This window comes from Rhodamnia argentea, chromosome 1 (assembly GCF_020921035.1).
Source record: "Rhodamnia argentea isolate NSW1041297 chromosome 1, ASM2092103v1, whole genome shotgun sequence".
In the NCBI taxonomy this organism is placed as follows: domain Eukaryota; kingdom Viridiplantae; phylum Streptophyta; class Magnoliopsida; order Myrtales; family Myrtaceae; genus Rhodamnia; species Rhodamnia argentea.
The window spans coordinates 421,593-448,932 of NC_063150.1; the positions used below are offsets into that span (position 1 = coordinate 421,593).

At 38.7% G+C, this 27,340-nt stretch overlaps 3 protein-coding genes across 8 annotated transcripts; all 3 read left to right on the forward strand.

Annotated features, from left to right (window-relative positions):
• The first annotated feature begins 987 nt into the window (after nt 1–987).
• Nucleotides 988–11,244, forward strand: LOC115745268 (small G protein signaling modulator 1-like). The gene is made up of 13 exons (XM_048282757.1): nt 988–1,244; nt 1,504–1,706; nt 2,705–2,803; nt 3,735–3,838; nt 5,141–5,952; nt 6,096–6,218; nt 6,359–6,447; nt 6,524–6,724; nt 7,794–8,192; nt 8,816–8,899; nt 9,380–9,611; nt 10,112–10,476; nt 10,902–11,244. The coding sequence occupies exons 2-11, from the start codon at nt 1,584–1,586 to the stop codon at nt 9,443–9,445; spliced, it is 2,100 nt and encodes a 699-aa protein (XP_048138714.1). The 5' UTR covers nt 988–1,244; nt 1,504–1,583; the 3' UTR covers nt 9,446–9,611; nt 10,112–10,476; nt 10,902–11,244.
• Nucleotides 11,245–16,874: 5,630 nt separating this feature from the next.
• LOC115745269 lies at nt 16,875–21,127 on the forward strand. Of its 2 annotated transcripts, none has more exons than XM_030680724.2 (11): nt 16,875–17,151; nt 17,723–17,853; nt 18,377–18,513; nt 18,583–18,785; nt 18,858–19,139; nt 19,212–19,270; nt 19,451–19,487; nt 19,609–19,680; nt 19,820–19,970; nt 20,070–20,213; nt 20,358–21,127. In XM_030680724.2, the coding sequence occupies exons 2-11, from the start codon at nt 17,736–17,738 to the stop codon at nt 20,775–20,777; spliced, it is 1,623 nt and encodes a 540-aa protein (XP_030536584.1). In that variant the 5' UTR covers nt 16,875–17,151; nt 17,723–17,735; the 3' UTR covers nt 20,778–21,127. The 2 variants fall into 2 exon arrangements, with proteins under 2 accessions (XP_030536584.1, XP_030536583.1); XM_030680723.2 differs by lacking the exon at nt 16,875–17,151 and adding an exon at nt 17,240–17,611.
• A 291-nt stretch (nt 21,128–21,418) lies between these two features.
• On the forward strand, nt 21,419–27,249 carry LOC115745270. Of its 5 annotated transcripts, none has more exons than XM_048282773.1 (11): nt 21,419–21,699; nt 22,095–22,270; nt 22,381–22,441; nt 22,590–22,638; nt 22,805–22,859; nt 22,933–23,020; nt 23,880–23,998; nt 25,181–25,306; nt 25,884–26,067; nt 26,375–26,529; nt 26,928–27,249. In XM_048282773.1, exons 1-11 carry the CDS (start codon nt 21,492–21,494, stop codon nt 26,985–26,987), a joined length of 1,281 nt encoding a protein of 426 aa, XP_048138730.1. In that variant the 5' UTR covers nt 21,419–21,491; the 3' UTR covers nt 26,988–27,249. The 5 variants fall into 5 exon arrangements, with proteins under 5 accessions (XP_048138730.1, XP_048138736.1, XP_030536588.1 ...); XM_048282779.1 differs by having other exon boundaries at nt 22,128–22,270; XM_030680728.2 differs by having other exon boundaries at nt 21,420–21,699; nt 22,083–22,270.
• The last annotated feature ends 91 nt before the right edge of the window (nt 27,250–27,340 follow it).

A 27,340-nucleotide genomic window follows, 5' to 3' on the forward strand; every position in this document is an offset into this window, starting at 1 on the left:
GAATCACAAAAAAAAATATGTTTTAATTTTTTTGATACTAGCTTTAATTATTGCTAATTTTTTTATTTGTTTTCAAATAAATAAAATAACTGATTTTTTGCTCAATTAAGTTTGCATTCGACTTTCATTTGACTTCATATATGTTAATCCTTTGTTTATTTTTTTTTTTACTGGCACGTATATTTTCTTATTAGGCCTTCACGAAGTTAAAATTACAATTTATTTAGTCCTCAATTGCTTTGAAATAAAAAAAAAAAAGGGTACAAAAGAAGAGAGAAATTGTTATAACCTCCCATGACTTACATGAGGGCATATTTTTCGACAACAATTATAATTACAACCGGATGACATTAATTTCGTCAACAAACCAAAGGATGAAAATATACTATTATCTTCATGCATTAGTCAAGCATATAAAAAGAAAACGAAGTATCAACATCATGCAAAAGAATTCTATTATAATTATTTTCATGCATTGGTCAAGCACATAAAAAGAAAATATAGCTATTTCATCATTGGAAAGTACAAAATAGAAATTAGAAAAATTATCTTAAAAGTTGGAAAGAAAAAATGACAAATTATCTCAACCTATTATAACTTTTATTTTTTGTATAACTAAATCATCATTGACCGTTCATTCATCCATTTATCTATCAATTTGTTTATACTATAATTATTACAATGCATACATCTTGACAATGCGTCACGTTTAATCATGTATGCATCAGTACATACATTTATCATTTTGTATATAATATGCATTCAAATGAAAAAAAAATGTAATGATAAAATAATCAAGCAAGTTTAGAACATAAACATTTGAAAATATTACCAAAGACACTTTGAAAAACAATTATATTTTGGGTGGCCCCCCCAAAAAATAAAAAAAAAAAAAGGAGAAAGGGGGAGAAGAAACGGTCTACGATTTGGTGACATTGACAAAGGGAGGAAGAGGTTTGCCTCCCTCCTACCCTTCGCCAGTTCGCCTAAACCCATCCCCCTCCGCCATCTTTTTCTCTCTCTCTCTCTCTCTCTCTCTCTCTGCTTCGGAGATCTCGTTTTCCTCCCTCCGAGCTCCAACCGACGCCCACCGCGTGAAGACGCATTGACCGCTGTTCGCGCGACGACGACGACGACAACGACGCATGCCCGTCCCCGATCTTTCTTCCCATTCGCCATCGAATCGGGCAAATCTGACCGCCGTCCTCGTTCGTTGTAATCATCGGAATGATGCATCGCCCCTGGTGAGCCCCCCCCTCTCTCCACGCGTCAGCGGTTGTTTGGTCGCTCTTCGCCGTTTTCCAGTTCCCATTCAGATTGCGATCGAGCAATGTAAATTCAATTCTCGATTCTGATCTTCACTGACCTCGCCCGAATCTCGATTGTAGCTCAAACGATCGACAAAAATGATTTTTTTGAAGCTTTCTTGGATTACTTGTCTGGTTTGGTTCCGATGGGTTATCGTGTATTCGACTGATTTTCGGTAGCTTGTCGGTGTTGCAGTTTGTTGTTGATTCTTGAGTTGGCATTTTGCTGGTAATGATAGCTGGTAAGAGAGGAAGTAGGGAATTTTGGAAAGTGTGATGTCTTGTGGTCGTGAGGAGAAGCCATGCAGATGCGGGAAAGCGAGCACGGTGAATCTGCAGAGGATGAGTTCGATTGTCCGCGATATTGGGGATCCTTGCCTCTCTCCATCTTCGATGAAGGTTATTTTATGGCAGTAATTTTCTACAGCGGTCTTTCATTTGTTCCTTCATTTATTTCCATGGTTCGATGAGTATGGAGCTGAATCAGTTCGTGTCCAAGTAGATTGACTGGTGTGGCCATGCTTATTGTTCTTGGTTTATGATTTTGTTGCCATCTCTTCTTTCACTTGCTTCTGTCAACATGAATTTGCTCTCTCCATGTCACTCTACCAGAAGATAGACAATGTAGGTCGAATTGTGCTGATGCTTCTGAAGAAAAAAGCTTGTTGCAACTCTTCCCTGTCTTGATGCATCCGTGCAACAGCTACACCACTGTGCTGATGGCTGATGAGATGTCTCCAATGCGATGGGAATATTTAAGTAGTTCGTGATGTGGTTTGGTGGTCCCTCTGTTAAAATTAAATCATATGTTTACATTGGCCTCTAATTTACACCAATCATGCACACTAGCTGGAAGGATGTAAGTGGATGCGCACGTCCTACCAGTCAGTCCTACAATTGGTGGGCACTCTAAGTATGCAGCTTCGGTGTTGCTCCTTTCTGTATTGGGGGAGACAGCAAAGAGGGAGAATAACTAAGTATATGAGCCAACAAATGACATTTATCTGAACGAAATTTTAATGGGCAACACATAAAGATAGTAATAGCCTAGTTAGGTCTTCATTTAACATCTCATGTAAGATTATGCGTTAAGGGAAATGACTTGCTTGGGTTCACTTAAGCTTCTCAAATTTTAGGACATTGACTGCCGAGGAACATCCTAGGTTCCTAAAATGGGAATGTAATACTGGCTGATTAAAGAAAGATCATGCTAATCTAGAAGCGTGTTCTGATTTGAAACTTTTTTAAGACAAATCTATGTTATTGCATGAACTGTTAATTAGTGACATGCACATTTTGTACTTTAAAAAGTATGTTTTTTTTTTTCATTAATCTGGCTCATGTAAACTTTTTGCTTTCAAAGTGGTTTGAGTTTTCTATTTTCTGTCTTGATTCAGGTTGGCCAAATGCTCAAGCCTGAAAAGTGGAGGGCGAGTTTTGATAGTGATGGAAAGGTTTTGGCTTTTCATAAAGCACTTAGGCTAATCATTCTTGGGGTATGTACATTTTGGGAGTTGTTTAATTTGCATAAACATGCCACGTGCTTTTTGCCCTTTTGAGTACGGTATGTTTTTTTGAGAAGGTCACACCCTTTACATAGTTGGTTCCAGGATAATGATATTCTCTAGAGAGATTTCTGCTCAGCATTGCTTTTAGGGCTTGCTTCACTTGACCTACTTCTTGCATAGACCAGTTGATATATTTTGTACCTAATATACCAGATGGACCTGACCCCATTTTGATAGCTGAATGTATTACATCGGCCCTTATGATCCTATTCCAAATGAAGATGTTTCAATCTTTACAAAGCTAATGGTCGTCTTAACTCAAAAGTATGGTTATTTGGTTAATTATTCCATACTCTCTGAACGAATTCATTACCTTTTAGGCAATTTAGCCGAGACTTTGGTTGAAGTATGGTTCGTTTGTTGACCATGCTTTACTCGCAGGGTGGGCAATCTTGTACCTACTGTATGCTTTAACTGAGACTTTGATAGCAATAGTGACATCATTGAATCACTGATTTGTCATAAGCATGGGAGTTTTCTGGTTTGTACCTACAATTAGAGAAAATGTGATAAGATCGATCACCTGAGTGCTTGACAAAAATTTGTCAGTATCATACTTGCTATGATCTCCTTTATGTTGTAAAAATCTGCAGAAGCAAATTCACGCCAATTCCTAATTTATGGGCAAATATTCTGATGTTTCATCCTTTTCCTATTTGCTTACCTCAGCTTTGTCACTGAGTTCACGAGATGTCTTTATGTGGTGGAAAATTTTATTTATTTGTGACTATTAGGCATTGTTAATTTATTTGTTGCTTCTGTTTCTCATAGGTATCATCAAACTTTGTTGAATGGACTGCTTTTTTATTTTGTAGAACGAATTACAGTAACCATCTTTCACTTTGTTTTCTGCAAGTAGGGTGTAGATCCATCTATAAGACCAGAAGTATGGGAATTTTTGCTTGGCTGCTATGCACTGGACAGTACAGCTGAGTTTCGAAGGCAATTGAGAGAAGCACGGAGGTCTTGGCCCACTTATGTAAATATTATTTCTGTGCTTGAAATGTTGCATGATAACAATATGATATAATCTCCTCTTTTCTTGTTCTTGCAAATAGATTAATCCGAAACATTGGATCCGATTGGCGTTGCTGGTGAATGACATGCCGTTCCACTTATTACGTCAATTTTTTTCCCTTTACTTAATAATATGATTGTTTATGTTCTTCTTTGTACTTGGCATTTCACAATATTTTTTTATGAATGATAAGTAAATTGAACTAAACAAAGATACAAACTGAGTGTACATGTTTATATATTTGAAAGTGGCAGCAAACTCTGACCAACAATAGAACTTTGAGAGTGTGGTTTTCCTTCTAGATATCCGAAAAAGGGAAGATGAATGTAACAACAAAGGAAATGTAATTGAGACTACAGAAAAGTCGTTAAGTAATATGGCAATCAAGTCAATAGCATGTTTAAAGCAATACATGTAACTTTTGACATGAGAACTGTAACCTTGAAATAAATCCTCCCGTTTCTTTTAAGCCATAACATCAAGATAATTGATAAAGGAGGAATTCTCCAATTTCTCTGTCTAAACTTCAGGATATTTGAGGTCCTTTACAAGGATCAAGTATATTTCAAACAATGCATGTGCTTTTGGTTTGCTATTTGTTCTGAATATGATGATGATTTTTGAGGATCTTTACTTATGTGCTCTAATGCTCTGATTTTACACTGTATGTGGGTTGTTTATGACAGTGTCGTAACATGATTTTTTTTTTAAATAAAATCTTCCCTGGAAATGCTATCATGAGAATAATAGGAGTTATATCTCCGTCATGCCAATCCAATTAGTCTCGGCAAAAGGAACATCTTGAAAAGTTCAAGAAGAATCGGAGCTAAGCGTTGGCTACCTAGATCAGCTAAAATTGCTTCCCGCACAAGATTAACTCATGTTACAATAATGTACCTGTATGAATGTGTGCTCAGGTAGGAAATTGGCATTTTAGCAATTCTTGGAGAGATGATTATTGTGAAACTAAAAATTTTCAGTAGGCAGATATTTATAGTGTTGGTAATATTCTTAAGATAATTTGCGTTTGCTTATATGTGCCTTTTACATTAGTTGGTTCATATTACGTGTGTTGATATTTTATGCATATTGTTAACAATTCCTCCCCCTCTACCCCCTTCCCCCCTTTCCTGCCCCTCCCAGTGCTGGAAGAGTTTGTGGAATTACAAATACCCCTTAACTTGTCATTTGCATCATGATAAACAAGGCTGAAAATTCAATCGTTAAAGCAGTTTATGAACTTGCAGGGATAGATACAGCAGTCTGATCAGACAATGCCAAATGATGAATTCAAGTGTAGGGACTGGTTCACTTGCCTATGTGGTGGGGTCTAAAGTTTTGGACACAAGGACATCTTCAAAAGATGACCGTGGAAGAGAAGACAAAACTGAAAGCAGACAAACTTCCATAGATAGTGTGAGTAGATTAGATAACTTCCAACATCTGGAAAATGATTGTACAGATATGTCACAGTCACAAGCATGTCAGAGGGAAAGTTTCACTGATTCGGCTGATCTTGTCAGTGTGAGGGACAACGATGTTGGTGCAGCCTATGACACTTCTACTTTACTGGCCAGTTCCCCTCCATATACTTCTGGTTCTCAAGAAGTTGGGAGAGAAGCAAATGGATCCCAATCTGGAATCCAAACTTATTTTGATTTTCCTCCATTGTCTGTAACTAATTTGTTTGAGGAAAAAGAAGAAGATAGGGAAGAAAAAAATGATGCTGACAGCAAATTTGCTACACACGATATGTTTCAAATGGGAGATAATAGAATGCATAGTTTCCAAATTACTAACAACACTGATTTAGTTATGGAGCAAAATGGTTTTCCTTCTAATGATGTCCCCCCCATTAAATCTGAAATAGAAATGATCCCACCTAATGCCTGTGGGACAGTGTCACAGTCCCAAAAGCTAGCTAGTAAACCTCAAATTGTAAGCAGTTTGAAGATATCTAGTATTCCAGAATCTCCTCTCAGAGGTACATCTTCATCTCGAGAAGTTAATGTCAGTGAAGAGAGAGTATCAGAATGGAGATGGACTCTGCACCGCATAGGTAAGTTGAGCATGGTTGTCTCATTTTTTCAGAAAACCTGTACGTATGTTTGTGGTATACTTACATAGTTTTTTTTTTGTTTGGTAAAGAGGTATACTTACATAGTTATATTCTATTGGAGTTGATTTCTGTTATTTTCTCAGTTGTAGATGTGGTGAGAACAGATAGTCATCTTGAATTCTATGAGGATACAAGAAATTTGGCTAGAATGTCTGATATCCTTGCAGTCTATGCGTGGGCTGATCCTGCAACTGGGTATTGCCAAGGTGCAGTCCCTTTTCTGCGTACCCGTGAATGTTTATAATCAGTCACGCCAGCTTTTTCCATGTGTTGCATTCATTTAGCTTGATTATGGGTGTTGTATTCTAAACTTCAACTTAAAGAGAGCTTTCATTGGAACTTTTAGGTATGAGTGACCTTCTGTCACCTTTCGTGGTTCTTTTTGAGGATAATGCCGACGCATTTTGGTGCTTTGAGATGCTTCTAAGGAGAATGGTATCGTTTCATTAGAAACCAATGAGATTGATAACATCATGTTTCCCCTCAACCTAAGCATTTCTCCCTTTTCCAGCGTGAAAATTTTCAAATGGAAGGGCCGACAGGAGTGATGAAGCAATTGCAAGTTTTGTGGTGCATTTTGGAACTCACAGACAGGGAGATGTTCGCGCACCTGTCACATATTGGTGCTGAAAGTCTTCACTTTGCATTCAGAATGCTGCTGGTGCTCTTCCGCCGCGAATTATCTTTTAATGATTCTCTTCGTATGTGGGAGGTCCGTATGCATCTAAACCTTACGTCCCCCTCCCTCCACACACCCCACCCCCCCTCTCCCCAAAAAAAAAAAAAGAAATGCAAAATTCCCCACAGATATCTCATGAGAGAAGAAAAGGGGAAGGAAAAAACTGTGGAGACTGTCTCGAGATTTTGCAAATAAAGTCATATGTCCAGGACTACTAAAACATCAATAAGACATGCAAATTTAGGACAAGAGCCTTTTTTAGGACTTGGAAAAGATCAATTGCTCATCCTCAGATAGGCATAAAAAGGGATGAGAATTTGGAAACTGAAAAATGAGCCTATTGCGGGGATGTTATCCTTTCTGATAGCTGCATTTTACCACTTAACATAACGGTGTGAGTCAGGTTGTTACTTATGCTAATGTAGAGGTAGTTGTTTTATGTGAATTGTTTTATCATTGTTGAAAAGGCTTAAGTAACTAAATTTGACCTGATATAGACCAGCATAATGTTATTATTGGCGACTTTTATCAGTTCTGCAATGGGTGTTAGGGAAAACATTGTCTTAACTACTGAATTTGAAGGATCTGAATCTGTAAAAATATCTGGAGCTCTTGTGTTTGTGAGAAAAATCTGACATTAGGTGAGCTTTGGGTGTTTGTTCGCTTCACCTAAGTGTCGTACAGCTACTATTTATTTGCCTGTATGGGAAATTGAACACGTCTGGCTTGCGTCTTTTCTGAACTATTTAATGGTTGAGAGAATTACTTCCTGATTATAGATTATCGTCTATTGCTACAGATCGTCTCTCTCAGATCATTGGGCCAGCAATCTTGATTTGGAATTCTTTTAGTTTCACCTGATGCAAAATACTTTTTCCCCTTAAATAGGCATATTAGAACCAAGATATTCCATGCTACTTAGTATTTCAATAGGATCAATATGCTAAGAAGAGCTTATTAATTATACAACCATTAAATCTGTTACAGGTGGCTTGGCTGCATCTTTGCAACCAAATTTTTTATTTTCTGAAGGCATGAATTTGATAGGCATGTGTTCATTTCAATTTTTCATTGTTGGTTCTGACTTTGATTTAGAATGCAGATGATGTGGGGTGCTGATTTTGACGAATCCCTACAATACAATTTGGAGGAGAATTGCTTGGATTTATTGGTGATTCATGACCCTACGGATCTTGAAGCTGATGCAGCATTAGCAGCTATAAATAATGGTAGCGATAATTCAGAAAGTGCTGCACAGTCAAAACACGGCAAGGGAGAGTCTAATTCTGAGAATACTGGAGTGAAATCTTCATCAACACGTCCCTTCTGTGGCTTGACAAAAAGTTTTTGGTCGAGGAATGATCGAGTGCCAATCTGCAGTCCAGTCTCGTCAACTACAAAAGGGGGTGACAGGTTATCTGTCTTTTGTGTGGCAGCGATTCTGATTATGAACCGCCAGAAAGTCATTCGAGAAACCCATTCATTTGATGATATGATAAAGGCAGGTCTATTGTGCTTCCCATTTGTGCTTATTTTCTGAGATCATGTATATGCAAGCTCTGTTGATCACTCTATGGATTTTTTTGCTCTAGTTAAGAGAACTAGTGTGCGATAATAAGTATGTACCACGTTTATATGATTGCTGGATTTATCGTGGCATGCTTCTCAGATATACTGGGGCTACTTTAATGTAGTTATAGGTCAAAATATTTTGTTTGGCTTTTCTTCTGCTGGTAACAAGTATGCTGATGCACACTTAAAATGCCTGATGCCTATTTATTATATTCATAGCATTCTTCGTTTTTGTGGGGTTAATGTTAACTCTTCTTGTGCCAGCTGATAGTTTTATGGCAAAAAACCATGGCTTGAACTTTTTTTATATTTCGACTAAAAAAAAAACTGTTTTTATATATGTAATTTGAGAACCTCCGTTAGTTATTAAAAGTCAAGTCTGAAAGGTTTTGAAACTGTCAACGTGAATATGAAAAGAAGCTTCCTTTTTTTCTTTTATAGAAAATAGGAAAGAAAGAAAGTCTCAAATACCTGGCTTGGGTTTTCATATATTATTCCCTCCGTAGTGATTTCTTCGAGTTGAAGGTGACATTTCTATGTGATGCATTGCAGATTTTCAATGATAACATGCTCAAGATCAATGTCAAAAGATGCATACGCATGGCAATAAAACTTAGGAAGAAATACTTTTACAAGGTTTGCTCTTGTACCTTTCTTTTATGTTGCTCCAATGATGTCCATGTGGCAGTATTTGGATATTTGCCATTGCTGTATTCGTTAATGCAGAAAACTTGTTAGTATTATATTTTCCTTGTCCTCTCTGAAAATATGCTCCCTATATGTATGCAAAAGAACTAGCCTTGCTTGGCAATTTCTTTAGGAAGAGGATATTTGGCTATCTTATGGTACTTCTGAATACTCTGATTTGGAGTAGATGTTGTGCATTCAGACGTGTCTATCAAGCATAATATTGATGATGATCATGTTGCCCACTTGAATTAATCTTAAATTGCGGCGGGTTTGATTGAAGTCGTAGAACATGATAAAGTATTTCACAACAAAAATTTGAGTCAACTGTATACTTGGTAGATTCACTTCATGCTAATACTGAAAATCACCATCTTTTGCAAGTGGATCCATTGCATTATTTACACCTTTGAGTTCTTGTTGAAACAGATCGTCAAGAGCAAAAGTGCTGCTCGGGATTTTGACTACTGCCATGCTTCCTCTCCAACCTCATAGCAGAAGCGCAGCTAGGTCATTCAATTCTTCTGTTTTGCCTGGTTCCGATGTTCTAGTATGGTGTTGATGCGTTGAGTACTGAGAAAAATATACTGCAGTTCAGCCACTAGCATGTTGTTGTTTGAAGACTCATCCATTTGTTGTCCTTTTCCACTTGTAACTTCAGGTAAATATTACGCAGTTGCTCCTCTCACAATTGGTGCTGCAATATTAGCAAAAAACACAGTTGGTTCTTCAGTGAGGATTACGTCTACATGGTTTAAGATATTCATGGATTTGAATCAGATTTCGGATCCATCTACATTGATTGACTGCCTCCATTTTGTTGTTGCTAGCAAATAACACTATTTGGATCTTCCAAATCATTCCTGCAGGAGATATTTTTTCTTTTTGCTTTCTTACTGCGAGAGTGGACCACTGCTAGGTTAAGACATTGTATTGGGAGACTGGTGAACGATAAGAGTGGACTGCTAAGTCAATAAAACACGGTAGTCTATGAAACATGCAGTAGTATTATAAATGTAGTAACTGGGATGCCATAACCATTGAAATTTCCACGGGGGAGAACATCGATGTAAAGGCTACGATGAAGAATTTAATTTTGCCAAATGCTGTAGCTTTGGAAGCTTGTTGAAGAGAACTTAACTGCATTTTTATTTGAAACAGCCTCAGTCATCGACAAGGGTGTTATCCGATGACAACGATACCACATAATGTTGGGAGTCTGGCACTCCTGTGCGATTTGCAGAATGATGGCATTCTTGGAAAGGTAAAAACCTATTGCAGCATGTGGAACATTCAGCTAGAAAGAAGCAGGAGACTATCGCACTTCAAGTTTTGGTGCCTTGCATTGTTTTTATGTTATGGAATGTCACTTTTCGGGTGGTGTAAGATCATTTATCGGTACCTACTTGTCAGCATATGATACTGGTGATTTCAGTCTGAGCACTGCAGAGAGGTTCTAGTAGCAGGGACTAGTTTGTCAAAACATAATGGCATGTCCGGGTTATTCTAGGGTTAAGCTGACACAGGTCAGGCAGTCAAAATCTCTCTCTCTCTCTCTCTCACACACACACACGCAAGAAGATGTTTGTGTTGAGTTTGAATCTCATAGTCAATGAGATGTTGACTTGCAAGAACTGGTAATTGACTATATTAGTAGGTGGGGAAGCATCCTTTCTTCCTTTTTTTAGCATCTTCTTTGGATTAAATTTCTAGGGTCTTGTCAACGAGTGCTGCCAGGGCATTGATTAACCATACTTGATAAGAAAATACTTCTAATTTTCAATAAACACTAATCGCACGACCAGTATAATGAAGTGGGGCACTTGTTAACAAAATCCTCTATTTGTTTGCTGCAAATAAGCACTTCAACTTATGTTTTTTGTTAGATTCCCCTTCTGCTTCACATCACCCTTTAACTCTGATTTGACGGCCTATGCATTTCTATCTCCAGGTAAGTATTTGATGTTTATCATTTGACTCCATAGACAAATGACATCTTGAACGCATGGAAACCAGCTGCAAGCTTGCGGTCAAAATTAGTGAGAGTTGTCGGCAGAGAGCCACCACCAGACCCCTCCAGGACAGGTTCTTGACAGGATACTATATGGATCTGTCTCTAACTTGAAGATGCTTTCTGGGTTTAGTAGTTCTCCCTGTTCAGTGGGCTGTTTCTTGATGTTCTAGGCCAAGTTGTTTATCTTCGTTGAAAAATGTTGTCTTCAATCATCTGGCAATCCTGTATTCCGGAAGATACAACAGTCTGATTGGTAATGCAGAACAACAACGTTACATAACGCTGTCTGTGTAGTAGGAAAATGTACAACTATCCACTTCTGGTAGTCACTTAGAAAAAATGAATTGGACCATAAGGAGCATGTGCAATAGAAATACATGGCAGAGGGGGAAATCTATGGAAGCCCTCTACATTGATGCTAAAACGTCTCCAGTCATGATCATGATCTCTTTCAGTTCTATTCTCTGCTTCTATTCTACATCTCTTGGTTCGAGGTTGGATCATGTATGGCCAATTCCTTTGAATTGTCTATGATTTAGGGCTGATGGCTTTTGTGAAGTTGGACGTGTGCTTTTTGAATGGATTCATAACTTTTACCAAAACAAGAAAAAGGAAAAAAGGGACTCGTGATTTTGTCTTCAAAGAACCATGTACCCAAATAATTCGATTGTTAGTTGAAATTAAGAATACACTTGCATATGTATTCTTAAAAAAACATCTCGATAATATTGAATTACTGATCAAGATTACTAGAGTACGATAAGCATATTAATGATGACACAGTAAACAATGTCGTTTTCGCAATGTCACACTCGGTTATCTAAATCTATGTACTGACGGTAATAAAAGCTCAAGGGCCCTAATACTTGTAAGGGGAAAATTTATCAAAAAGTCCTAAATTTATTATACGTACATCAATTTAATTTTAAATCTTTCAATCGTGACAATCGATTCCCAAGTCTTTTGACGATTTTTCAATGTTGTACATCTGGCCAATCTCTGTTAGAAAACGTTGACATGGACGATGATTGTCTTACGTGGCACGATTGAAATAATTTTTTTAATATAATTTTTTAATATATTTTCTTTTTTTTTTTCTTGTCTTTCTTTGTTCTTTTTTTACAACTCTGGGCCGGTGACGTCACCTACCTACGCTTGTCTAAACACAAGCAAGGGTTGAGAGGCCCCCGTCGGCCCTCTCTTGGATGTAGGCAAGGGCCATGAGCCCTCGTCTAAATCTCACCAGGCCATGATTGAAAGTAAAGAAAGGAAAGAAAAGAAAAAAAGACAAGAACAAAATATAAAAAAAAAAAAAAAATTGTAAAAATTGTCAAAGTCAACATCAGTCGTTTATCAGCTATGTCACGTAGGATGATTGGTGTTCGTGTCAGTAATTTTTATCCAAAATTTATCGGATGAACTACACGGTAAGTTGTGAAAGGTTTAGGACTGAATTAGTATAATTGAAAAGTTCATGACTAAATTGGCACAAACACAATAGATTTATGACTTTTTTGGCGATTTTGCTTTTTTACGGGATCACAATGGGTTTTTTTTTTTTTAAATTTCCAAATTATTCACAATTAATTTTTTATAAGTATTTTGTCATTGGACAAGCGTCTAAATTTACGATTTCATTTCATCATCTCACGCATTTCAATTTATTATTTGAATAATTTCTATCTTATAAACAACCTAACACAAAAAGTTCAAATCTTGAAATGTTCTCTCTTTACGCATCTATTTGTACAACTTTTATTTTGTAAATAAATTAGTGCCTTAGTCAATAATTCGAACATGCTCATAACAAGCGATTCTACAAAGTCTATTCCATGTCTTCCTTGTGCATACACCCAAAAGCATCATTTTGTCTCGCCTATAGATCCCCAGCCCAATCTCAATCATTCTCTCGTGCCGACACATTTCATAAATGAACACCCGCTTTCGATCTCTCCTTCTCACTTTTAGACTTCCTAAATTACCGTTGCTTCCTTCATCTCATGCTCCTCGGGTTCATGCATGACTAGTCTTTATATGTCCGTGCATAATTACCTAATTATCGGGTCAAGCATACAGTAATTAAGCCGCAAAGTGGGCTTAAGGTTAAGGTCAATATGGGCGATGGCAGTGGTCAGATTGAGAAGAAGTGAGCTCCCATCGCTTGCTTGTGAGTCAAACTATCAAACAAAAGGAAGCCCTCAGAGGTCAACGGAAACTGCAACACAATTAGGCGGAACAAATCAACTTCTCCTGTCTTCTTCCAACAAGAATTTTCCCATGGGCTGCTGTGTTGCTTTCCTTTTTTCCCTTTTCTTTTCCTTTTCCTCTTTCTCTTTTCTACAGAATAGTTCTTGCCTTCTTACTTTTTGTTTCTTTTAGCAGCCTGGGAAAAAGAAGAAGAAAGCTTCTTGCTTTCCTCGTTTGTTTCCTTAATCCCCAAGGGAAAAAATGTGGGCTGTGTTACACTTTACTCACTACACACCAACATTTATATCATAACTAACGTAACGCATGACAAATTGCAGATTATAAAAAAAATTTGTGTAATTATACGTGAGATTATGAATTAATTTATCTGAGCGGGAGATTTAATTAATCGAGATTCAGAAACGCAAGTCAATTTGTTTGATGCTACATAGATATAGGTGAAATTACTTGAGAAAGGTTAAAATACGCGCGCCCAGAAATTTCCTTTTTCTTCTACCAATAAAATAAAATAAAATAAAATTCCTTTTGTTCGGCAACTTCGGCTTATCACTCCCAAAGGTAAAAAGCAACCTAACTTGTTCATCCACCGGCTCGAATGGTCAAGTCTCTGGCTTTCTTTGTCCAAATTAGCCCACCAAAAGTCAAAAGTAGAGCAATTGACGACATGCTCAATCCGAGTACACGTACCGGTTTCACACGTACGGTAGACTCTCATCGTCCTAAAGGGGACATTGGGGAAAATTACCGATTCTCAATCCTAAATCTATTGTAAAGTCGAGAATTCAGTCCTAAATTTTTTGATTTCGCTAAAGCAATCCGAAATCTTTGCGCGAAATTTCGAACATAATCATTCCGACAAATTGTCATGACACGGTGGTCCACGCAAGACGTCATTTGGAGTAAAGTTGTCCATGTCAACATGTCACGTAGGATGGTCGATGACGATTGTACGCTACTATGTAAGCAATTTCAGGCCAAAATTTAGTGAAAGTATTCTATTGAAATTTCATATTAAGAAAAGGGGTTCAGGATTGCATCGACCAAACCAAAAAGTTTAGGAGTGAATTGTCATATATATATATAAAAGAGCGAGTAACCATGTTTGGTAGAATTCGATTTTCTTTAGCGAAGGGCCACACCCTCAAATCTGATAAGGCCGTCGATCGAACATGACCGAATAGGCTCAATCAGTAACAATTTTTCTAAAAAACGATCTCGACCTCACATGCTAAAACCCAAAACTATAGCTCAAAATTTGCCAACCAATATATATTTTTTTTTTTTGCCTACATAGTCAGATTTGTTAACCTTAAACGAACCATGGAGTGAACGAGACAATGATACGTCCTTATCTTTAAAAATAAATGGACCACCAAAGTTTCCTTAATGAAGTTATTCTTACAGATAGAGTCAGCAGTTCAATTGATGGGCCCCACCTCTTTATGTATGGCGGCAAAATGTTGTGCTAATTGCATGCGTAGTAGTTAGGCTAAGGCTCACCGGTCGACGTAGGTGCTTCCTTAACTAATTTGGCTTTCCTCTTTGTCTATTGTAGTGATAATCTTAATTAGGTTTCCTATTTCCCTTGGCAAAAAAGAAAATCCCTAAAATACAAAAAAAAAAATTGATAGCTTATTTATTTTATGATAAGTGCCTAAATTACCCGTTTTATCTCTCAACCTCATTTGTTCTTTCCGTTTTGTGTTTTCTGTCTTTCACTTCTCATTATCGATTTACGATGTCAATACCCGCAATCTCTTTTTTTTTTTTTTTCGGCAACAAAAACTCTAAAATTATGCCCTTCTGTCCCACCATATCCCAAACTTTTTCTTTTCCTGTCACGAAAACTAACAAACTCTCTCCACCAATTTTTTTCCTCACGGTTGTACAGATTTAGGGCAGTGGCGACACCAAAAAAAAAAAATTTGAGTATTGGCATCGTGATGGGCAAGGTTTAGGGTTTTCGGTGGTAGATCGAGAGGTTCTTTGGCACATTAGAACAATTTTTAAGGTTTCGGTGACGCCAAAAAAAAAAAAATTTGAGGTATTTGTGTTACCGTGGACACCGTTTTCGGGTTTTTTTTTTGGTGTTTTCTCCAAATAAAAAAAAATGGGTACGTCTAGAAACACGACATATGTGTGTGCATAATGTAGCAAACTATTGACCGTAGATTAATCAAGTACGAGATAATATGTTGCAATTAACGATGGACATCAAGGACCAAAAAGGATTTGCTGAATTTTTGTTGGTCTCTTTTTGACTCTCTTATGCCATCCAAAAGCCAGAGAAACCGTGTCTAAGTCACTCTGCTACTTCTCCCCCTTTTCCCAATTTTTTATCAGTCATTTTTCCTCAGCAATTCATGCTCTGATGCGACCCGCGAAGCTGAACGAAGACAAAGAACCGGCATAAGTCATAAGCTTTGACCATGACTTTCCCTTCTTTTTTTCTTGTATTTTGATCATTTGATTTTGGGTTAATACCATGAAAAACCCTAAACTCGGTATACCGTGACAAATTTACCCTAAATTATTTTTTTGACCACGAAAAACCCCAAACCGGTACACCCGTGACAAATTTACCCCAAACTATTTTTTTGACCATCAAAAATCCTAAACTGGTATATCTATGATAAATTTACCATAAACTAATTCTTTTGACCACGAAATACCCTAAACTGGTACACCCGTGACAAATTTACCCCAGTTAAATTGATTTAATATCACGAAAAATCTCAAATTGATAAATGCGCTGACAAGCGGATGGTCAAAACTCCATCTTGGTATACCTGTCAACCGTCACGTGTCACCAAATCAACGGTTTGATGCTTAAATTTAACGAAAATTAACGGAGGGTAAATTTGTCACATGTGTACCAGTTTAGGGTAAATTTGTCATAGGTATACCAGTTTGGAGTTTTATGTGGTCAAAAAAATAATTTGGGGTAAATTTGTCACAAGTGTACCAGTTTGGGGTTTTCCGTGGTATTAACCCTTTGATTTTTGATGCCTTTTGACCAGAAGTCCATTGGGAAACTGCAGCACGAAAATTTCAACTCCAATCCAGATTGCATGATTTCCAGACATGTGATCACGTCATTGCAATCGAATGATGCCTCCTCTGTTTTAGTCTCCACAAAACCTTGGAGTTGTTGTGCTGTAGGGAAGTGGATTAAGTTGAACAAAAGCTCTCTCTCTCTCTCTCTCTCTAGAGACAAATAAAAAGAAGTGTTTGACACGGTTTGTTGGTCCTTAAGCATTGAAGGGGAAATTGATTATCAATTCCCTCGTCGCCTCCCCCTAAAATGGTGCCAGCTTCCGAATTCGAATCGACGTCGTGTGATTTAAAAAAAAGAAAAGAAAAGCATAAAAGAGAGACTTACACGGATGATATTAATTAAATATATGTTTAAAGTTAAGCGCGCAATCGTATATTTCGAGGGCTCAGGAGCAGACCAATTATGCCGACACGGGTGAACGGAAATCTTCTTTTGTTCACATAAAAAGTATATAAATCGATGAAAAAGTATAAGGAAAGGTTATAAAAGGACATGGAATTTAATATGTAGCCTAACAAAAAGAAGAGGGAGTTTTTTGACTGTGTTTCGGTTGAGATTATTGACTTGGGCATCTCTCTCTCTCTCTGTCCTCTCTGTTTTATTATTACGAAAGTTGCAGGAGAGTCGGAATTAGGCTTGGATTCGGACAGCCCTTGAGTCAGGGCAGGGGGGCTCCTACATAACGATATTTATACGGCTCTCTTCACGTATGAACATGTCGTGACTGGAGACGGACACGGGATTTCGCCATTGGATTTCGTGGGTGTTGTGTTGTGGATTAAGAAGAAGGTGAAGCCGGCCCAGAACAGAGGATCCTTGAAGAAGATGCGGAGAGCCCAACTCCGAACCATATAGTTTCGCCGGCTTTTCCCGAGTTGCTTTGGATGTGGAGAAACCCCGCTTGCTCTGTTTTCAGCTCTGGTTAGTGAATTTCAATCAGTTCATTGGATGATCACATTCATCCTCATTCCAAGTCCTTGTTTCAAGAGTCTCCATACAGAGGAAAAAAAAGAACAGGACAAAAAAAAAGCAAAATCTTCTTGTCCTTGCGCCAACAATTTGGCAACAAGACGAAGAATGAATCTGCTTTTAGGAAAGGCATCATTGGCGTGTCATTGTTCATAAAGCCAAAAAAGAGATGAAAGCAAGCGTCTTTCACATTGAAACTGAATGTCTCCTCCTTTTTCCTTTGGGTATGATATAGGATTGGCCGCATGAGCTTTGTGCTTTACTTGCTTGCAAATCTACTTGCATATATGAACCTCAAACCTCTTGCCCAAACCATCTCTCTCTTTCTCTCTGTCCTCGGCCGGCTTTTGTTTCGGTGTCTGCATGAAATGATCATTCCTGCAGAAATGATACAAGTGTTTTCCTTTCATGGGTAAAGGATTTGTTACAGAGTGAAAACCCACAGTGGATTTTTGTTAACATTTGAGGTGTGAGAACTCTGCAGGCAATCTTCATTGCGGTCGTTTCGCTTCTGTTTTCGCAGGTTTCAAGTAGAAATGGGCTCCAGAAGTCGCAGACAAGCTGTCCTCCCTGTTCTTTTGATGATCGTGATCTTCGGAGTCAGTTTGAAAGTTATTGCAGGGAGCACATTATCGTCTCACGGTCGTGCACCAGGTGAGTGATCGCCGATCAACATGTGCCTTTTCAACTCTGTTATCGGTAATGAGGAATACTGATGAAATAAAGAGTTCTTCTCTCCATGTTATTGGCTTGGAAAGTATAGTTTTGGCCAGAGAGATAGAGAAAGAGAGAGCCGAAGATTCGAGTCCTTGACCTGTTCTGTGTAGATATAAGGATGTTTTGTTATCTTAACACCCTGCTCGGGGGCCTAGGGATCGACGACTGGCAGGTACAGGCATGAGGCGAGTGAAACACCGGTGGAAGGCGGTGTCAGCGGTCCCGGCGCACATCCCACTTCGTTACAATCCCTATCTCTTTTTCAATACGAACGAAACAGCAAATCGAATGGCAGATTTGTGCAAAACCAAGTTACAAAAAGTTTCTCGATGTCCAGTCTCATGAATTCTTTTGCTCCAAAGTTTTCCATTTCCATGCCAATTTGATTTGATTTCATTTAAATGATCGTGTGAATTGGTATCATTTTTTATGTTCGAAACTTATCTGTTTTTCTTCTCAGGGAGACATCTCCTTCAGGTTGACAATGCTTCAGATACCATAAGGTACTCGGGTGACAACACTGTTAGAGTCGATCCGCTCGACAATTTCAAGAAATACAGAGGAGGATATAACCTCACCAACAAGCACTATTGGAGTGTAAGACTCTCTCTCTCTCTCTCTCTCTCTCTCTCGTGGCTGATGACATTTTCGTCCCTAAACATGCAGTCGACAATATTTACCGGAGTTTACGGATATGCCGTCGCAATCTTGTGGCTTCTGATTGGAGTAGCATATGGGTTTTACATGCTATTGGCCAGGTTTTGTGGGAGAAGGGAAAATTGCAGAGAACTTCAGAAGAGATCAGAGTGTCACAAGCTATGCCCTCTGTGGCCTGTTCTAATCGCCCTCACCTTCGCCGTCTTAGCAATGTAAGTCATATGGAAAGCACGACGGTTTTCAGTGATAACAAAATGGGAATTCATGAATCTGAATTTGTGCAGAGGGGCGGTCGGGTTAGTGCTCGGGGCCAATGCTAAATTCCATTCAAGGGCGAAGACTGTTGTGAGCATAATCATCAATACAGCAGACGATGCATCGAAAACGATATACAACACCACAGGAGCGATGAGAGACATCAAGGACACTTTGGAAGTGTCGAATGGAAGCGCATATGCCTCTAGCTTCCTCATGACCACATCCGAGAAACTGGACTCCGAGGCTGCCGATATCCAAATACAGGCTAGGAAGAACCGGCGATTGATTGACAAGGGCTTAGAGATAGTGTAAGTAATTCTCACTTGTGTCTTTCCCTGATCTTCCAGGGCCATTTTGTGACATGCTTGTTCTTTTTACAGGTACATAGTAACCACGGCGACCATATGCTTGAACTTGGTTGCGGTCATAGCTCTGTCAGGTACAAATTCCAGGGCTCACAAGCTTACGTTGTTGACAATTGAGTTTGAAAACATATACTTTTGCCTTAAATGGATCAAAACAAAAACTGGAAACCAACAAAAATCTGACTATTACTGTTCTTCGTACCCGATGAAAATGTATAACTGATCATGGTTTCATTTCATTCTTCCTGATGCAGTTTCTGGGTTTTTAAGACTACGGCATCTGCTTTACTGGTAAGAAATTGGCCGTCCAACATCAAATAGCCATTCCTGTGCATGCTTGAAAGATCCTCCTTTATCCAAAGTACTAAGATTTTCTGAAGAGCGTGTTTTTCCTCTTATTTACTCTGGACAGGTTGATCGTGTTATGTTGGTTATTGACCGTCCTTTGCTGGATCTTCTTCGGGTTATATTTCTTCTTAGACAAGTAATGCCATCCGAGTTATTACGGCGCTTCTCGTAGTCGTATATGACCTTTTTCTATCACAAAATTGAAAGGAAAACAAAATAGGTGTTCTTTCTATAATGCAGCCACATATTGAGAGAACATCCTTTTTCTTGTGCAGGTTCTCGAGCGATACATGCACGGTTCTGGATGACTTCCAACAGGATCCGAACAACAACAGCTTGAGTTCAATCCTCCCCTGCGACGAATTGCGCTCGGCAAAGTCCATTCTCTCGGATGTCAGTGCAGGAATCTACGACATGGTCAACAAGGTACAAAATTTGCGTGTCATGAGTAAATCAATCACACCGCCTTTTGTTGATTGAAATCATCAGATTACAACTAAAAATGGAAAACAAATGTGCCTATAGGTGAATGCAAACATATCGTATCTTCAGGCGACATCATTCCCGAATCTCATGTACGTCTGCAACCCGTTCTCGCCGCCACCTGAATATGATTACCAGCCGGACAAATGCCCTGGGAACACAATTCGAATAGGAGACATCCCAAAGGTATGCGCAATGTTACCCTAGGCATATGTCTTTTTTAACATCGCCTGACCGAAATCTGTGTCATTTTATTCTGTGACTTGGAAATTTCGCTGTCAATGCTTATTGATTTCTCTGATTGTTTATCTTTTCCTTGTCCCCGTGAAGGTTTTGAAGATTTTCACTTGTTCTGACCCCAATGAGGATAACTGCTCCGGCGGCCAATACTTATCCGCCAGTAATTACAAGACAGTCGAGGCCTACACGAGCTCGATCCAGAGCCTGTTAAATGCTTACCCGGGCATGGAGAGCCTGATCGAGTGCCAATCGGTGAAGGACGCATTCTCGCAGATCCTGACCAAACATTGTGGGCCATTGAAGAGGTATGCCCAGATGGTCTGGGCGTCCCTCGTGTTCCTTTCAGTGATCATGGCGTCCTTGGTTCTGATATGGACCGCAAAGGCAATCCAGGACCAGAAACATCAACATTCCGACGGTTCGGTGAAGCCTCACTGCGCAGCACCGGATCCTCAGGAACCTGGGAAAACTAAAGAATTCCAGGACAATGTTGAATATGGCTCTGTCTAGGGAATGTTTGGGATTTGTCGGCCGATTTTTCGGGCGGGAAACATTGGGAGGAGAACGCGCAAGCGAATTCCGAGAACCCGGGTTATACGATTAACTATGTCAACTGTACAGAGAGATAGATAAAGATACACGAGACTGTCGCATAGCTTTGAGGTGAACAGTTGCTGGTATCTTCCCAGGAGAGAAGAACAAGCAAAGATTTGATTCTTTTTTTTTTTAGGTAGGGAGATATGATTTTTGGTTTTTAATATAGAGAAAATGTCAATCAGGGGATCCAACCCCGCCATAGAAATTCAATTCAATGTAATTTTCATTTTATAAGCAACTGTAAAGCAATGAAATTATCGAGATGAAGATGAAATTCAATCTACATTAGGTTTTGCTTTCGCTAGTTATATATCTGACTTCCCTTCATCGATTTGGATCTCTGACTATTTTTCGCTAGTTGAATCAAATATGTCACTTTGTGACCCACAAGAAAATGTGACGCAATGGCTCCAATTTGTTCGTTCACACAAACTGACTTGATTGGACAAATTGAAGAAGTTTTAAGGACTTAGCTGCTTTAATTATATAAATCTGAGGACCCTATTTTAAAAAAGCGTAAGTTCAAGGACCGGTGCACTTCTCCCCGTGGAATAGTACAGTGCTTCCGTACAAAGCTGGGAAGCTAGCGTTTCTCTCTGGTGGAGTTGCCTTGCAGGGAAGAAAGAAATGGCGGACTCAGGAGCGTCGTCACCGGGATCGAGCCCAGTGGAGCTCAGACACTGCGTCGATGAGCTCTTGAGGTTCACCCTCCAATCTCACGTCGCCGGAACCCTGAATCTCGCCTTCGATCTCGGCCTCTCTGTGGAATTCTGCTCCGCTCTTCTCAGAGATGATCCGTGCGGTCACTCTCCGGTGTCGCCGTCTCCTTCTTCGGGTACCGTTTCGCGCTATTGGCTTTGATTTTGGTCGTGCTCGCTCCTTCGACGGCCTTTGTCGTAGCTGATATTGCTGAAGTTAATGAAGAGAATGTTAAAAGCGACAATATTTATATGTTTGCTGTTAAAGCTTTGACAAATCGTATCGTTATATAAAATTGGAGGATGTGAAAGTTGAAAGTGTGGCAGAAAAGGTTCGAAAGTAGGACACCCACTTAAGAACGATGAGTGTCCTCTCTCCTCTGAGTCAGAATGGAAGAGACTTCAATTTTAATGGATAGAGTCGTAAAATGTCTTGTAAAGAAGTGCTTAATTTCTTTCCACGTCAAGCTCGCATCTTCGGCAGAATCATATTCTTATCTTTGGCGTCAACATCATGTAGAAATCGTTCAAGGTGTGCCCGCCTATCCTTTATACAAGCGTCTAGCTTCTGCTTTGGAGGAAGCTTTATCGTCCGGGGTGTCATTTCCGAGGCATGAGTCACTGGCATGGTTTAATCAAGAGGATGACATACACAATAAGAAAGTGCTGGACCAATTGATTTCGAGTAAGGGAGCTGAACTGCTGAATGTATGCATCTTTCTCATGCTATGGAAGTTACTACTTTGTGTCAAAGTTATGTCTCAAGGCCAGACGGAATCTAATTCTTTTTGTAGTGAGCTAACGTTGTATATCTACAGATTTTGAAGAGCATAAAATTTGAACTTCATGTGCAGGAGCCTTATTTTACTCAGCTTAAAGGTGCCCATCCAACTCTAATTCTCTCCTTTAAGGAACTGTATCATTTGTATGATCACGTCATTGTTATAATTGTATATTCCCAAGTAAGCCTGAAATAACGATGCATTAGGAATGCCTTTGTTTATCATGAATTTGGTAATGTTTTCAGATGGGCTGAAAACAATTGAAGGAAGATGTGCTCATGGAAATTATAAACGGTATGCGTAGTTTCTTATGGACATGAATATTAATAAGGGTATTCTTGGCATTTGCCTTTATTTTGTTGTTTTTTCCAATATGCAGCTGTGTTTCTGTTCTGCCTTGTAATCATGTTTTTGGGGCAAATTAACATCTTTGAGTTGCTCACATTAGCTATATCTTCAGCATTGTGTCAGGGGACTTGATTCTGTTCAACAAATGTCTGGTTCTTGAGGTTCAGGTGATGATCTTTTGAAAACATGCAGTTGATCCGTGCTACTTTGGCAACACGTCTATAACAGCTCAAGTTGCAGGATGTTCATTGGTATGCTTCCTTTTTCGAGATGTTGGGTGCAGAATGTTTGAGTGAAGTTCTTCCTGGTGTTAATTCAGTTGCTGAAGGTACTAGACTGCAATTGGATTTTTGCCTCCTTTATCCCGACGTCTTCTGCTTTGCCTTGCGGTTTTTGTGTGTCTTCTGCATTTGTTGGAATTATGTGCCTATTCCCATGCTGATGCTTTACACTATTTCCGTCGCCCTTGTGATATTCTTCCCACTGAAGTATAAAGTACATCCCATGACCAGTTCCTCATTGAAAAGGAGAAATCTCCAATTGTCTATTGGACGGTCAATGAGTTGGAGATTGAACTGGTGCTAGGTGTCTTCAGCAGGGCCGTGCATTTATTATCCTTATACACATAAACGAATAAAATTCTTCCATTGTTATGCATGTCTTTTAGTCTATTGTCACATCTTACTGTTCAATTTCATGGAAGCATCCAAACACAAGTTTGGCAGCTCAGTGATTCATCAAGTTCCCTGACTGGATAGTATGCAGTGACAGTATTTACTCTACCAGTGATCAAAATGCAGGATTGCTATGCCAAATGTCTGTCAACGAATAATATGCAGAAGTCACTCATTACTTTACAGTAGTTTAGTAAACTAAATGTCGTTCTTGTTCATCTAGTGTGACAAAATGGTAGTTTAAGAAGCATGATCTATCACTTAATACTTATCTAGAGATTGTAATGGGATCTACCTTTGAATGTTTTGCGTCGGACAATTTGTTTATTCTGGTGTCATTGACCTGGGATAAATAGAGAGTTCTTATGAAGTAATTCATGTTTTTTTTTTTTCTAATGTTTCATGAAAAAGACGATTGTATGACTTTTTTTGGGGACTAAGTATTAACTATCCTTCGACATGATCTTTCTGTTATCTTTTAGGCTGTGTGTAATGTGTCACAGCTACTTTCAGGTGTTCAATTTTATAGGAAGTTTTACACTGAAGAGAAAGAAAAGTCTAATGGTGTTCTTGCAATTGGTGTCTCCAGATCGATTGATCAGCCCTACATCTCTTTGGCTAGAATAATTTCTGTAAGTAAATTTGCTTTGGTCTTGCATATTCAATTTGGGCTTGGAGAGGTACCATTAATTCTTGTTTTAGAAGAAGAGAGTTGCTTAGATAATACCTTTCTTGTCTTTTGGCTCATTTGAAGAGAAAGAAACTAGCGCATTTCAAGGAGCTAGATCGTCATGCGTTTCTCCTTGGCCCAATTGGTTATACACCCTTCACCTTTGGCATAGTGCGGAATTCGATTTCATACTCATAATTTGTTGGATATTTTGGAAAAACTCTTTTATTCATATCTTCGAGGAGTGGCTTTGGATCTGAGGCTGTTTTGTATGGGTGCTGTACCCTGTAACTTTCTTATTAATACTTTTTTATGTTTACAAAAATAAAACAAAATATTAAAGAGGAAAAAAAAGTGCAGAAAGACTTTAAATTTGACACCACAGATAAGGACAAGCCAAAGAAAACGCAACTCATTAGTTAGTCAGGATAAGAATCCAAAAATCCAAAGTTCGTGATGCAGTAATCCACCCAAACCTATTTACCCTCCTAAATAACCTTTTTAAGATCAACTAGACAAACTGATTTCTGATGAAGCACGCAAGTCCATGAATTTAATAGTCTGTCGGTCTTGAAATATCCCTTGCAACAAACCATGCCTTAGGAGGATCATTCATAATGCTGGTCTTCAGTCCAAGAGTTTGATCTAGTCATTCGTAATGTACCGTTGACCAGGTCTTTTGATGCAAATTTTCACAACCATCGGCAAAGTTATATAACCATCCTCCAATTATCTGGATTTCACATCCAACTGTAGGTTTTCTTTTGTGGACTTGTAGTTCATTCTTGGGTGTTCATGGTTGAGAAAGACGGATTGTGCACTTCACATTTTACATAAAATAGTGACAATGTGTTGTCAAATTCATTACAATCATTCAACGATCTAGTGATGTGATTCTGGAAAAGATAGTCAAATGTATAATGTCATTGTCACTTTACACTTATGATGATGGGGCAGTCTTCTGAGATGTCACTGGCCCTTTAACTTGGCATGAGTGTGTATGACTAGAATCCTTGTATTCCTACACATTATTGGAAGCTGGTGATGGAAAACTCCAGATCTCACATCTTTCTGTCCGTTATTATATACAAACTCAGAGCATTTTGGTGCCAAAAATAGTACTGATGTAATTGTCCTGACACAGGGATTGACTTCTAAGGGCGTTCAGAAACTTCTAGGTCTCGTTCATACTGCGGGGACAGTTCCTGAGTCACTTCCTCCACCTAGATCTGCTCTTCTATCCGCATTTCAGCTGCCTTACAATCCAAATGTACGATTATGGTGCTCTCACTTTTGTCTCTTCTACCTGTCCTGCTTAGAGTACAGCTTTTCGATGGGGATAAGGTCAAGCAGGATTTGATATGTAATGGGACTTCCGCTTTACTCATAATGCTTACTCTGTCCTATATATCTTTCTAGAGACTTAAACAGAGGCCTGAAAGCTAGGATCTGTTGGTGTGGTCCCTAGATTTATCTTAATTGTACGTACCACAGAGATTCATGAGGTCACTAATTATATTATTATGGGTACTATATTTCCCCAATAATTTTATGGATAAAACCCATTCATGTTGTAGAATATAATTCCTTTTCTGCTGGTGCTGAGAGATTTGCAAAAGATGCTGATCAAACAACATAAACTCAAGTAGATGAATATTATATGTTGGTGTATGGTAAACAAATCACATGATGTTAATGTGAAATCTCTAATTAATGTACATATTGCTTTTTAATGTCTCATTCAAGTGTTCTACATTGCTCTGTTGAATGATTAGAAGGCCTTTTTTATCTGGTGGAAATTCATTGAATTTGATCTTTTGATGAGTTTTATCCTTTATCCATACGAGGTTAAAGGTAGCACCTTAACTGATGGAGCCAGGGCTTTGGCAAAGCATGTCAATAGGAGTAGTGACAAGTATTGGGGGAATTTCAAAGGGAGTGGTGAGAATTTGGGCTTGCTTTTGGTGCTTTATTGCTGCCTAATTGACTTATTCCACTCCAGCTATAATGATATTTTCCTGGCAAACTCAGGTTTCTGAACATGAACTCTATTAGTTAACTTCATCTGCATGCCTTACAGACATTTTCTGCTGAAGAAGAATCATTTGGTTTTTTGTTGATATGTTGTGCATACTTCGAGAATTTGCTAGTATGATCCTCTTTCTAAAGAAGCATAACACTAATCATTAGAAGCTGAAATATAAACTTTCCAGTGCACATAAAATAATTAGTTACCTCATAACAGAATTCATATTGTCATGGGAGTTCACAAAATGATGTCATTTAAGCACGTCTATGATCATCTACCGATCAAACTGATCAGTCCTTTTATCTTCAGATTCATGTAAGAATGAACTAGCAAAGGATGTTATCAGCCGGTTAGTTGCAACCTGTCAATGGCAGAATTTGCATGCTGGTCCACCACATGGAGTTGTCTTTGAGATAAGGGATGTTAGTGGTTATGGTGCACGGTGGTCAGAGGATGGTTTGAAGGTACTCGCCTTGAGCAAACTCTAGCTATGATGATAGCTCCCCTTTTACTGGCTGTGCAAATATATGCATCAATTATTGTAAACCTGCTTGGATAGATTGCAGCGGGTATCATTTGATTCTGAAAATTACCTAGAAATCTTGTCAGCAGACCCGAAGCATAAGTAAAATATCTTTGACTTGAATAATATGGTAAAAGATATGCCCACATCCTTATGATCCCTGTCTTTTGCAATGTTGACACGGAATAGGCCAGTGAAAGCCCGAGGACAGGAAACAAGAAACAAAAGGACATGTTCTTTTATTTAAATCTTGAACTTCATGCAGAAGCTGCGACACTTTTGTTTAAGGCAATTGCCTGGAGCTTTTAGTACTGACATTATCTGGCTGATTGCTCTCAGTTCATTGGATTTCTAGAGCCATATGTGAAGGATGGTCACGTCAAAGGATGGAAGCATTGAGTTGATCTGTGGAGATCTCGCTGGCGTGATCCTTAACTTGGGGTATACTATTGAGTAGTTCTGGGGGGCATTATCTGTACATCATTTTGTTTCCTCGCAGAAGAAGCTCAAAAGTCTTATCAGATCATTTCACATTATTGGTAACAAATGTTTTTTTTTTTTCAAGGCAGTGACTTTTCCTGTAATGTATGTGATTCCTTGCTTGACTGTTGCAGTTTACCTTTATCGTTATTAGCATTCTAAGTCATACTTGGGTGGTTCAACATATTAGTTAATGTTTTCATGTGGGGTAGTGGCATATCTTTGAAGCAGGTCGCTTGTTTGAAAATGGAAAGGGAGGGAGAATCAATAGA

What these genes read in the sequence shown, in the direction of transcription:
- LOC115745269 (XM_030680723.2), top strand. Translation starts at nt 17,445, where the DNA reads ATGAGCTTTGTGCTTTACTTGCTTGCAAATCTACTTGCATATATGAAC. An exon ending in CCAACAAGCACTATTGGAGT is followed by an intron (nt 18,514 to 18,582) that starts GTAAGACTCTCT and finishes CTAAACATGCAG; the next exon opens with TCGACAATATTTACCGGAGT. An exon ending in GAATAGGAGACATCCCAAAG is followed by an intron (nt 20,214 to 20,357) that starts GTATGCGCAATG and finishes GTCCCCGTGAAG; the next exon opens with GTTTTGAAGATTTTCACTTG.
- LOC115745268 (XM_048282757.1), top strand. Translation starts at nt 1,584, where the DNA reads ATGTCTTGTGGTCGTGAGGAGAAGCCATGCAGATGCGGGAAAGCGAGC. An exon ending in CAATTGAGAGAAGCACGGAG is followed by an intron (nt 3,839 to 5,140) that starts GTCTTGGCCCAC and finishes ATGAACTTGCAG; the next exon opens with GGATAGATACAGCAGTCTGA. An exon ending in AGATGCTTCTAAGGAGAATG is followed by an intron (nt 6,448 to 6,523) that starts GTATCGTTTCAT and finishes TCCCTTTTCCAG; the next exon opens with CGTGAAAATTTTCAAATGGA.
- LOC115745270 (XM_030680728.2), top strand. Translation starts at nt 21,492, where the DNA reads ATGGCGGACTCAGGAGCGTCGTCACCGGGATCGAGCCCAGTGGAGCTC. An exon ending in AGCTGCCTTACAATCCAAAT is followed by an intron (nt 25,307 to 25,883) that starts GTACGATTATGG and finishes TATCCATACGAG; the next exon opens with GTTAAAGGTAGCACCTTAAC. An exon ending in GGTCAGAGGATGGTTTGAAG is followed by an intron (nt 26,530 to 26,927) that starts GTACTCGCCTTG and finishes GATTGCTCTCAG; the next exon opens with TTCATTGGATTTCTAGAGCC.